Source organism: Cygnus atratus, chromosome 18, assembly GCF_013377495.2.
Source record: "Cygnus atratus isolate AKBS03 ecotype Queensland, Australia chromosome 18, CAtr_DNAZoo_HiC_assembly, whole genome shotgun sequence".
In the NCBI taxonomy this organism is placed as follows: Eukaryota; Metazoa; Chordata; class Aves; order Anseriformes; family Anatidae; genus Cygnus; species Cygnus atratus.
In genome coordinates this window covers 9947019-9959890 of record NC_066379.1, presented here as the reverse complement: position 1 = coordinate 9959890, position 12872 = coordinate 9947019, and the positions used below count along the sequence as shown (strand labels likewise).

The 12872-nt window shown below is 39.9% G+C and overlaps 1 protein-coding gene across 2 annotated transcripts in view; it reads right to left on the bottom strand.

Moving 5' to 3' along the window:
- Positions 1–12872, bottom strand: part of CEP112 (centrosomal protein 112) — a 162377-nt gene that overhangs the window by 80815 nt on the left and 68690 nt on the right. For both annotated transcript variants that reach the window (XM_035558738.1, XM_035558739.2), the window contains exon 20: positions 8624–8806. In XM_035558738.1, coding sequence (XP_035414631.1) covers positions 8624–8806 — 183 coding nt within the window. The remainder of the gene's footprint in view (positions 1–8623; positions 8807–12872) is intronic.

Genomic DNA, 12872 nt, shown 5'->3' with positions numbered 1-12872 from the left:
GCTAAAATCCCTGCCGTTACCTGGCAGTGAGGGAAAACAGCATCACCAAATGGCAGACAACAAACCAGGCTGGGAAATGCAGAGCGAGAGACAGCCGGTCCTGCCCTAGGCTCAAACAACAGGCCTGAACAGAAGGCCCGCTCAGAAGAAGAGAGCAAGGCAGCGGTGTCCCCGAGCTGGCTCCCGGGATGAGGTGGGTTACAGAGGGGCTGACCCTCCAGCAGATGGGTTAGCAAATTCCTAACATCTGAGGCAGAAATTGAGACAGAAGTTGCTACAGACACAGGGCTTGCAACAGCTGCGAAGCTGAGTAACAGCGAAGCACTCAGCCCGGTGTCTGTGCCAGTAACATCCTCTTCAGATCCACAGACAACCCATCACCCTTTTTCCCCCGCACCACCACAAAGCTCCTCTCTATGAACCGGAGGAAAGAGAGACGTCTCCCATGTTCTTCCAGACTAAAGCAATAGGCAGAGGAACGAGGGGATCAGTGGTAGGGCGCCCAGGACAGCGCAGTTTGCCATAAGCACTTCAGCTGCAATTTGTTACTGGTTTTCCACTTGAAGGTTTCTCTATGATACTTTAATGTGGGAGCGTGTGGAGCTTTATGGATGGTCTCATATTTCTCAACCGACATATCTTCAGCCAAAGTATGTCAGCTACAGGAGAGGGCAAGGCTTTTCACTGGCTTTGTGATTTCTCCTTCCCCCATCACAAACCACATAAAAGAAAAATACAAATAATCAGATCTCCAAAATTGCTATTTGTTACCTCATCATGAAACAGTCTACTGGACCCTGCAGTGGTATTGAGTAATATCATTACTTAAACCATAAAGAGGCTGTATTTATTGCTCAAAATTGGGAAAATTAGCATCCATATGGATCCTATTGTTTTAAGGCCCGTAATTCTGCCAAAACAAGTGGTGTTAACATTCCATACTACAGATTGTCATAATTTCTCTTCTGGTCTTTCACTCTTTCATTTGGTATTTATAATACGTTTGAATTGAGTAACCGAATGGATCATAAAATCTCTCCTATCAGATAAATCATTTAACAGCTAGACTACTGTTCAAAATTTGATTTATGGTGACAGTGAGTGAATGGAATTAGCATCTGCTGACCTAAGGAAGAGAGACTAAACTGATTTTGGCTAAGCTTTTTCCAGAATAACATTCAAGAGAAAAAACACTCTCCAAAAAAATTTAACTACTTAATTTGCAATACCTAGCGCCTTAGTTGGTAGCCACACAGAGGACATCCTATCCTCCACCCCTGCAAAAAGTATGGAGCAAAACCCCATGAAATTCCTTTCCAGGCATATGAGGAATAAAAAGGTCACTGGGAACAGCCAACACAGATATACAAAAGCAAATCATGCCTGACCAAACTAACCACCTTCTACAATCAAACAACTGACTCTGTGGTAAGGGGAAAACTGCCAACATCTTTTATCTTGACTTTGGTAAGGCTTTTGGCACAGCCTTTTATATCACCTGCATAGTCACACTGAAGAGAGAGTGGATGGGTGGACTGCACCACAAGAGGAGAGCTCACTGGACCACTAGGTTCAAAGGACACGAGTGGAGGCAACCAGCTGCAAGTAGCATTTCGCAAAGGTCAAAGCTGGGGCTGACACAGCTCAGCATCCCCATCACTGACCTGGATGACGGCTACAAAGAACCTCAAGCAACACTGGGGGCAGCATCTCTTGGGGGGATGAGGTCGGTGTTGCAGAGCAGGGCTGCCATTCACAGGGACCTCAAACTCTGTGAGCTGGAGGAATGGACCTCTCCAGGGCACTCAGCACACTGGGTTTGTTCAGCCTGGACAGCAGAACACTAAAAGCAGCAATCTACACATAGCTGAAGACAGAAATTAGAGGGAAATTGCACAAAAGACAGAGGCAAACTTCTTGAAGATGGCAGCGAAAGGATGAGAAGCTACAGATCCAAGTTGTAACAACAGAAATTCAAATTGGATATAAAGGAAAAAATTTGATCACTTATTACTGTAATATTCCTTTATATAAGCTTAATTTCAAAATTCATACTGTGTATAGCTTATTGTCTATTGATCATTCATTGCAACCATCACACCCAAACCTTGAATGCAAAGCCACGCCTAGTGTGTGTTAGAAACTGCCATACATTAAGATCCTTTAACCAGCTGATGAGCAAGACTGGTCTTTTCTTTTCTTTTTTTTTTTTTTTTTTTTTTTTTTAAGAGAAATTGTTCTATATTAACTCTTCTGTAGGAAATAATCACTTTTTCCTAAACAGGGTGTACTGGAGTAAAATAAAAGTATTTCCACATGATATCAACCCTGCCCCTTCTCCAGTGAAATTGTATACTCCATCTTTTCAGCTGGCAATATTTAAAATTTAAACCAAAAACAATATATAAATGTTGATTACAGTGTAATAAGTACCACATATATTCAATTTCATATCGTATAAACAAAGTCCATTTTGCTGAGAGCTCCATCTCAGAATCAGAGTTCATACTACGTGATGAGCCAGTTTCTATGGCAACTGCTTTCTCTTTTTACACATGCTGTAGCCACACAAAATGTCAGCTCTATGCTAAGCTAACTTAGCATTTTTAATCAGCAAACGACAATTTATGCACCATTACATATGGCTTCCAAAATCGGCTTTAATAACAATTTCAAATGCTGAACAGCCTGAAATATAAAAGGATAGAGGAGCGAGTAAAGTCACACCTCCTGCACTGAATTCCCCACTAATTCCAGTCGTATCATAAAAAGCGAGAGTCAAGCAAAAATGTGGAAGAGATCAGAGATGATCACCCAGTGCAGCACGAGAAGGCTTTGATGGTTCCATTAAGCGAGGAAGTGGCAGATGTTTAGAGCCTGTTCGGTAGGCTTTTGAAAGGCAGCTCAAACAGAAGCAGCAGCTTAAAAGTGGGGACCAGGAGCAGAGAGCTCGATGCAAAACAACGATTGTGGCATGGCGGATTCAGCTGAGAAGAGGAGGGGAAGATGTGCAGGAGGCTAAGACCCTTCTCTTGATGGGGAGGCCTGATGGAGGGATTCACAAACCTCAGCTCTGTGTGCTTCTGTTTTTTTTAGAGCAGAGGCTCATTTTTTCCTCTAATCTCAATGATTGTCTATCCTGCAGCCCAAATTATTTCCTTGGGATACTGATGGGTTTGGCCATCCGTACTCAACTCTCAGCTGATCAATTCAGAGCTCAGTTTGAATGGCTCTACAAAGCCACCAGATCTGGCTCACCAGATCCCTGATTTTAGTAGATATTCCTCATCAGTGGATCCAGCCCCACCCTGACCCAACCTACCAGGAATAACAACCTAGAGAAATCACGCAAGCACTGTAATAAATATTTGGTGCTTGAAATATTTTTACCTCCGTCATGTTCGTTGTTCTGCTTTGACTGGTGGTAAATTAAACACGCTGCAATAAAGCTAAAAGCCTTTGTTTAAGAAAGGCTAAAAGGGAACTGCTGTCTGTCTACAGAAGTCTGACTGTCAGCCCAAAAGCTACTCTCCAAGTAAAATATAACAAACAAATATTTAGATTGCAGCTCCATGATTTAGATTGTTTGCAGAGAAAGCTTGCAAAGCAAACAGAGCATTTCTTCTCATGCCAAAGACATCTTCTATTGTGAAAAGAAAAAAGTCAAAGAAAATATGAGTCACAGAATTTATTTACTTAAAATTGTATACAGAAGTGACTTCAGTAGCACCAACAACATCTGAATGTTTCACAGGCTACATTTATCTGTTCCCTCCAGGCACAATCAAGTAAACTGCTTCCACTGATACTGGAAGAGCCTCTCTGTGGAAACCAGTGTTTGGGGACATTAGAACAACTACCTGAAGTGCAACGGAGTTGATCAGTGATTTATCTGCACATTAACAGCAGGTTCTTTCAGATCAAAGTTTAAGAAAGTCTCCAGTTGTGAAACAAATGCTCCCGGATTCCTTTAGAGTGAGTATAGCAATGAAAAGTTCCTGCTACAGCAGGATTTATGCGCAAAAAGAAATTGTGCACGTGTTCGGATATTTAGTTATTATTAAACAATTACATAGCATTTCTATTAGTTTCTTCTGTATTTTCTCTTATCAATAGTTGATAAAGCCCTCCATCAGGCAAACATATGCATGTATGTATCTAGTCAGCATATATACACACACAAACTACTACCTATGTCTCTATGGGCTCAAACAGCTCAGAATTAATTCAAAGGAAGGCGCAAAGCAACAGTTGTGGAAAGATCACTGGTTGCAAGAGCAAAAGGCAAGTTCTCAAAGATCATCCAGAGGAGAAGTGAAAGGATGGCCTATGCTGCAGGCCCTGGGGAAGGAGCTACAGATTTGCAAGAAGGTAAAAAAAATCACGTGATGGTGAAAGCAAAGAGGATAACATCAAGTGCAAAATGCAAGAGAGAAAAAGGGAACATTTTGGCCATGGGAAAATACCTTATTAACTCTTCTCACCACCTCCAGCCCATTTTTTATTTATTTTTTTAACATAAGAACTCCCATTTCCAGTGTGTGTATTTGCACATCTTTAGAAGTGCTTGATGTTTTTTCTCCCAACTGGTAACGGATTATGAAGAGCCCTAAGACATGCCAAACACCAATGATATTCTCTTATAGCAGCCAAGTTTTTGAGATAATAAACAGCTATGCTAAAATTAAAGACTGTGACATCAGTGACAAAAACTGACAAAGCGTGCCTCAGTGTTCAAGTTACTCTTGACCCAATTATGAATGGATGAAAATAATGGACTTGCCAATTATAGTGCAACAGTACCTGAAGAAATAATTCAGTTTCCTTAAGGAACTTTTTTCCCCCTCTTGCTTTAGTGCAAAGCGCTGTATTGAAGTTACAGGGGTAGTTTTATTCTTCTTCTTGCCCAAAGGTCAACGACTTGAGAACAAGCATGAAAACGATCCAGCTCTGTACAGCAGCTGGAACATGAAAAATCTTTGAGCTGGTTCAGGGCACGTGTCAGATGCTGGGGAGAGAATGACAGTCACAGGATAAAGGCAAAGTCTAAGGGCACAACTGGCACGGCTACCACAGCTTGTTTGGCATCGGCTGTTAGAATTTTCTAACCTTGCTATCTTATTTCATGGAAAAAAAAACCCAAACATCTACTATTCTCTATAATCAGAAGTCTTGCTTCAGAAAGCCTCTGATTCACTAACAAGGTTCTAAGGTTCTTTTGATTAAAACAAAAGGAAGATCTATCATCCAAGGAGTTTCCCAATTTGTGAAACGATGAATGCACTAACATTATTTAGAGGTGGAGAATGAATGATCAAATTATAGCTTAAAAATATTCCTAAAGAAAATCCAGATAATATCAAAAAATCTAAATTAAATACAAGTAGAGATTTAAAACTACTGATTTTTTAAACAAAATTCCTGTGTTATTAACTACTATTTAAGCAATAACAATATTACAGCAGTTCATAGGAAACATATAGGACTTAAATGACTACAAGAACACAGCATGGTATAAAAGCCTTTGTACTGCTTTGACTTTTATTGACCTACATGTCAATTTACTCCTCCCCAAGCATTACAACCCCAGGTGAAAAAAAAATATCAAAGTAAGCCCCCTAGAAATAGATAAAACCAAGAGCTAAAGTGGAATGCAACTGTTATCCAGAAATTCATTAGGAATACAATAGGCGATCTACTTAGATCAAGTTCCTTTTGTGGACATAAATTGTATTTCAAAGAAGCAGTAACATTATTTTATATTTTAATATCTGGCAAAGCACTGAAATCTTAATCTTTATGCTTTGGTTTCAAGTAAAGCATTAATAAATGTATTCATATTTTAATAATATTTAATGTTTTTGTATACTATCTTTTAGAGTAGCTGAAGACCTACATGAAAGCAAAGACTTTGGATATGAAATAAAAATGGATCTTTTCAGGAACAGGATAAGAAATTGTTCTGCAGTACTCAGTCAAAATGCGTTTCTCAAACATTTCCATATTCTCATACGGAAAAGCATTTATAAAAGAATAACAGTGAATACCTTTAATGGTGCTTTCACATCATTCACCTAACATCGAACAGATAGGTCCTACGCACCAAGATACTCATGTGCGGTTAGCACTAATTATTATTTACATTTTTTGAAATACACAGCAAATCTACTTTTCATTTAGCGAAGCAAAATGGCCTCCTCTCCTTTCTCAAAGCACCTTCACTGTAATATAAAGAATTCCTAAAATTACTGCTGTCAAACATGGTTCAATAGTAACATTTTTATTTTTTTTAAAATCAAACCTTGTCTACACACACTCATTAAATCACTGTGATATCTTCGTTAAGAGACTGACAAATGTTTCATCAAGGACATTGGCCATTAGTCCCATTAGATGCCCAAAATATACATTACATTTTGATAAACACATGCAAAGCTTTTTTTTTTTAAATCAAAAATGTCTGCCATAATTCCGTAATAGTCACCAGTATTGTCTATTAAGCTCACTGCAAAGACAAAAGTGAATTCTAACACAAAGACCAGATAAATCAACTAAGAACGCTTTATTTTTCAAAACAGAAAAACAATGCGTCCTTGAAAGCAGATAGATTCTTACTTGAATTTAAATAAACAACAGCTCTCCTAGTCAAAGGCAAATGCATTTTTCTTCCCTGATTTACATGTCATTCTCATGGCAGCAACGCTCAAATGACTGTACGGGGATATTCAAACTACAAAGAAAAGCCCTGTAAAAAGGCCAAAGTTTTTTGCTATTCAGACTGTTTAGATTTTCATAATAGCTCCCATAATTTCCAGCTCTTTACACGACACCTGTAGTAGCATCATATATCCCATTGCAAACAGAAAGCACAACCAAACTTTGGGTTCCCATCTTTACCAGAAACAACCCACAACAGAACTAAATAGAGATATACTTACAAGACGCCTCCCAGATTCTCTGAATGTGCTTAAGATAGTCTCTTTACATTTGTGTTCAGGGTTATACAGAGCAACAACTGTAACGAACGCTTGTGTGTAGACAGAACTCAAACTGTTTTTTAACCTGAGAGATATGGCTCTGCCTTTGTTTGTATGCAAACACATCAGGCATGTAGGTGAGAGGATGGTACAACTTTGCAAAGGCACCCGCAAATAGCTATATAGTTAAGATTAATCTACCTTAGGCCAAATAAAAAAAAAATCCAAAGATAAAAAGCAGTCCCTTTAACTGTTTAAGTCATTCTTACAATAAAGCGAAGAATAAAGGGCATGGTTTAATTTTTTCAGAAGCTACCTGAATATCCTCTTCCCAAGCGTTCCCACAAAATGATCTGTCATTTTCCTTGGAAAACCATAATGGTGGAAATGGAGAAATAAGTCTTGGCTCCGTAATACATCCCCCATCCTCCCCCAGCAAGCGGCTTGTTTTCCAACAGACTTACTTAAGGCAGATTTCGATAGTCTGAGTCGTCCAAGGGTAACGCCAAAAAAATCATTAAAAAAAATTAAATATTCAATTTCACTTAGCTACATTATAGTTTTCAGTAAAATAACAGCATACTAGTCTACAGGGAAGTAAAGTGAAAATGCCTCAAAGCCAGAGTTGTACATCTCATAGGGAAGGCAGTGGTGCGCGGAAAACATATGTCGTTAAAGATGCCTTACCAAAAATGTCCTGTTTTGGTATAAAATAATCCTTGCATGATAAGCAATTCTAATGCTGATTAGTAAAGATTATTTTCTGAATACTCTTAAACTATGAAATCACCTTAATTTTTTAAAATGTTGCCATTGTAGGCCTTTTTAATATAGGCTCTTAAGAAAATGCACCATGCCATCCTTACAAAATATATTGAAAAAATGCAGTAAGATTTTTTTTTTTGAACTGAAAACTAATAAAGATCATTTTCCATGCTGACAGTGCACATTTCATCCAGAAGTTTGAAGAGTCAAATGCTACCCCAGCTGGGGGTTATTCTGCCAAATGGCTTCCAACAGTGACCACAGAGATGGAGGATGGGAGGGGTGCGTGTGTGTAGGAAAATAAACGTGATGGTAAGCAATCCAAAATCCACATCGTCTTATCAAATATCTGACACACATAGGCAAATACACAAAACAAATCTAGAATACAAAACTGAAACAAAAAGACATGGACAAAATGAAATAAAGCCATTTGTGAGTTACCTGCAGAGATTTGAAACAAAAAAAACCCAAGCATACGAACGAAGCAGACATAATTCATATGGATTTGCCCAGGAAGGGGAAAAGGAGGGGTGACTGTGAGGGCTGAGGGGGGGGGAGAAGAACAGATACCTTTTTTCTTAAACAAATCCATCATGAAAGAAAATGAGACAAGATTATAAATAGGCCGAGTTATAGCGCACCATGGGATTTTTAATCTGGCTACCTGTGGTTTTTGCAGTTAAAGCCCTATTCAGTAGTGGAAAGGGAGGGGGGGAAGCGGGAAAAAAAAAAAGAAAAGAAAAAACAAAATCACGTTTATGTGCCAGTTTCGCAAATGATCACACAGCGTGCATCACCAACAATGCTGGCAAACAGGAAAGACTAATTATTAGCATTTTCTAATAAGCGTACGCCTTTGAAACATTATTGATCATTACCTGTCCGTCTCGTTTCCTGCATTCTTGAGTTTTACTCTCATGCTCTGCCATGGCAGCGCGAAGCTCTTTTTCCAGTTTCTCGATTTCCCGTTCATGGTCTCGGACCAGGCAGTCCTTCTCTGCGTTGTGCTGCTGGAATAGGTGCGTCTTCTCCTGTTCATGCTCCAGCTTCAGCTCCACTATCTGATTGGACAGTGAGGAGTACAGTTCATCAATAGAACATCCTTGTCGTCATGACAACTCGTCTACAGCTTAATTTTCCCCTTAATTTCATCAAGTTGGCAATTTTATTTTTACGTCACTATTACCTCACCTTTTAAAAAGCCACCGTTAGTGTGACAGAATTCCTCCAGACAATTCCAACAATGGCGACAACCGAGCAAATCCAGCGCATCCTTAACCAATTTGTTGGTACAAATGTCAGAGCGTTTAAAGAAAAAAAAAATTGCATTGTCGCATTCTGCGAACGGTCCCCCCGTACCCGGCTGCTGCTCATCCACCGGGCTGAGGATCCTAAATGGTTAATAGCCAGCCTGCTCTCCCCTTTGCTCAAGTATACACACGCAACCCCCCCACCCCAGCAATTAAATCTTTTAAGGATTTCTTGATGGTTTTCCAGAGCAAAAGCTCTTCCTTCAATATTCAACACCGTGGTATATACAGTTGTCCTTTTTTATTTTTTTCAAGAAAATTATAAAAAAAACAAGGCTCTATTATCCCGTTGTCAGCTACGCTACCCCAACATAAACAGATGTATGTGTTCCAGAAGGGCACCTGCTGTGCTGCAAGCTTGCACCACGGTTTCATAAGCAGCGCTCTATTCTCAGGATCCTTTCCCAGTCCGCACCACACTGGATGCTGTGACCTTGGCCAGCCCTAGCCTCTCCCCGCTAGACTGAATGGCAGCCCGAGACCAAGGGCCTGGTTGCCGCAGCTTTGATACTAATCCTCCCCGCCTCGCACAATGGCACCCTACCTGGCCTGCACACTGGAGCAGCCAGGCGGCCTTTGAAGCAGGTGATGAATAGGGACGGCAGGAAGCCGCTTCCCCACTGAACTCCGGGCCACACAGCTGCTAAGAACAGTCACTTGGATTTTTCTTCAGTTTTGGTGGATTTCGGGGAGGGGAAGGAGAAGAGAGGGGAAAAAAAAAAGGGGGGGGGGGGAGAAAAAGAAAAGAAAAGAAAAAAAACGCCCTTATCGAGAATATGGTGGGGTATTTGCAGCGTGAGAATCCGGCTTCAAAAAAAGCTGTCGGGAGGAGCCGGCTCAACGTCGGGCGGTTTGTGCGCCACAGCGCCCGGCACCTGATCTTAAAGCTGCAGCAGGCAATTCCGGGAGCGGGCCTCAGCCCGAAAATTAGCTGTTTTCATGGCTTTCGGCTTAAAATTTGAAGCATAGTGAAAAGCAACCTATTCTCTCCAACTACGGATCGGAATATCCCAAACTTGAAAGTAAAATAAGTGATCCGCGCTACGCGGCCGGGAGCGTCCTTCCAAAAACAACGTGAGAACAGCCGCAATATTCTATGGTTTAGCACATCTACATTATTTAATAACACCGAGGGGCTCATTAACACACATCTGAAGTTACCCCCAGGAGGGACACGTTATCCGCACCAGGCCTAGGATCGTTACACAGGGCTCTTTACCTCAGGTTTTTGCCCAAGGTTTGAGTACAAAAGTGGTTTCTTTTCAGATGCTTCAGTGTCCTTGGCATGTCTAAATGGAAGTATTCTTGCTCCCTAAAATAATTATAAAACCTTTGTCTGATTTCTGGAAAAAAAAAGTCTGTCATACATTAGATCTGATTAAAAAGAGATCGTGCTGACAAGAGAAGTCTTTCTATTCAAACTTTTTTTTTTGATTTCTTAATTACTGCATTTTCTGATGGTTGGGCCGTGTAAGGTCTGGGGTGAGCAAGTTTGTTGTGAGGAACTTCAGTTATTTCAATTTTCTTGTTTTTAGCTGAAGAAAAAAATGGTAGCAGGCAGAGAACGTTCTGGAAGGAGGCAAGGGACAGATCCTGCTTCTTCCACCAGCTACAGGACGTGTGCATCACAGGTTTACCCAACTAAGGTAATTAGTTACCTTAAAAAATCTCTTCAAGTACAACTTTATATTGCAGATTCAAAATTTTCAAATTTAAAAGGGGGAAGAGCTAAAAAGGGAACAGTGCTTCCGTGTGCAGGACGGGAGTCCTCATGGCCTGACATGGGAGCAGAAATGATGGCAGTGGGAAGTGAGGTGTTTTGTAAAAGTCATATTCAGTGACAAAAAACCCTCATCATTTAGAGTATACCATTCCCCATGATGTTTTTGCTTGGCTTTTTAGAGACTTCTGGCAGAGAATAACTAGAGAGAAAGGATGGGGATGACAGCATTTTCTTCCCACAAGTTCAAATGCCTACAAAACCCATCTTTCCAAGCGAATATTAACAATCACCGCACATTCATAAGCAACAAAATGAGCTTTCCTGTACAAATAACATGAAATGACTGAGTAGGCTCATTTGACTATGTGGGTGAACACTCACTGAACCTTCTGTTCTCCTAAGAACTACTGCCAAGCTCTACAGCTTCTCTTGTACCCCTCCCTCTCTCATTATTGTATTGAGTTGTGTTGTTGCTGCTGTTTAAAGGAAAAGAAAAAAAACTAACGTATGCTAACAAAAGGAAAAACACCATGCTGTTTTGCATCAACAACCCGACTTCATCACAGAAAGCTGCACGAAAACTATGTTAAGCCTTCATAAATCAGTATGAATTCTGTCTCTGGGGTAGAGCACACCTCTGCAAATGATAAAACAAACCACATCCTTTAAAAACTGTTATCATGTTGAGATCTTTCTGCACACCATTTTAAAATCTCTGCTTTTAACTGAAATTTCACAGTATGCCTTTACCTTGCAGAGAAGGACAAAAGATGACAAAAGTATTAAGAAAATGCTAAAACAAACTTATCTGAGAACTGTGATCATCTTCTGCTATTCACTAGCATAAACACACACAAATTGCCGAACAAATCAAGTGATGCAGATCATGACCATCCTGCACAGAACACTGACAACCTCAGCTACCCAAAGATGGGCTTCCAACCCAGGCAGATGTAACTGCACCTACGTGTGGAGGTACTCTAGAAGAACCTGTTAAAACAAGAACCCATCAAATAAAGAACTAAAGCGAAACCCTGCTGCTATTAGCGTCAGCTCACCTTGTGCGCCTGGAGAACAAAGCTTGACAGTAAATAGCCTGCTGATTGTATAAGATATCTTCAGAAACCAAATACTTGTAATACAATCAACATTGACAAATACCTTTTTTAAAGTCCCTAATATAGACAAGAGCTTCTACTATAGAGTTTTTGTTTTTACATCATACAGCAAGTTTAGGCTTTTCAATTTTAGAACAATTTCAACTTGTTCTCATGAACAAGTATGCTTTTGAAAATCTTTTTATAGTCCCCAAAGGAGTGAAAGGAAATTAGTTAGCTCACTACCTCTTTGAAAAATGTAGCCACTACCATACATATTTGACACCAAAGTATGAAAATTCATGTAAATTTATGTCCACAATCTAGAAATATTATAAGTAACACCTATATAAAATATGGGTTTGCATGGCAGGATGATTTTATTAGCACTGTTTTGGCATGACTGAACATCTTAGGGCCAGAGAAGCCACCAGTAAATTACTCATGTCATGCCAAAGAACTGAACTAAAGCTTACTCATACAGCGCACCCATAGCGCTTCTATTCTGCAGCAATTTTTACTTATAAACATTTAAGAGTATTTTCAAATGTTTTATTGGAGATTTTATTTCCCATTCCTCCACTGGTAAATCAGGTGTCTTCATTATAATTACTCTGCCTAAAACCCACTCTAAACTCTGACCAGCACTCTGTACAACATGTGATCTATCCCCAAATAACAACTCTGGTAAAATCTAGCATTTTCCATCTCCTAAGCCTATAAATAAACGTGCATGTTTCATGAGGATATGAGGATTACCCATCCCTGCAAATACACTGCTTCTAAAGTAATCTGATATAACAGACTTGAGGATCGAGTATTAATCATACTGGGCTCTGGCTTAGCATAACTTTGGGTGGAAAAGAGGAATCTTCATTGCAAAGCAAGGGAGCATACTAGCACTATATCGTAGCAGATAAATGGATTTTACAACTTCAAATTTTTTGAGATTGCACTATAATTTTGAACACAAAGTACTCCCAAGATAAAAGAACTG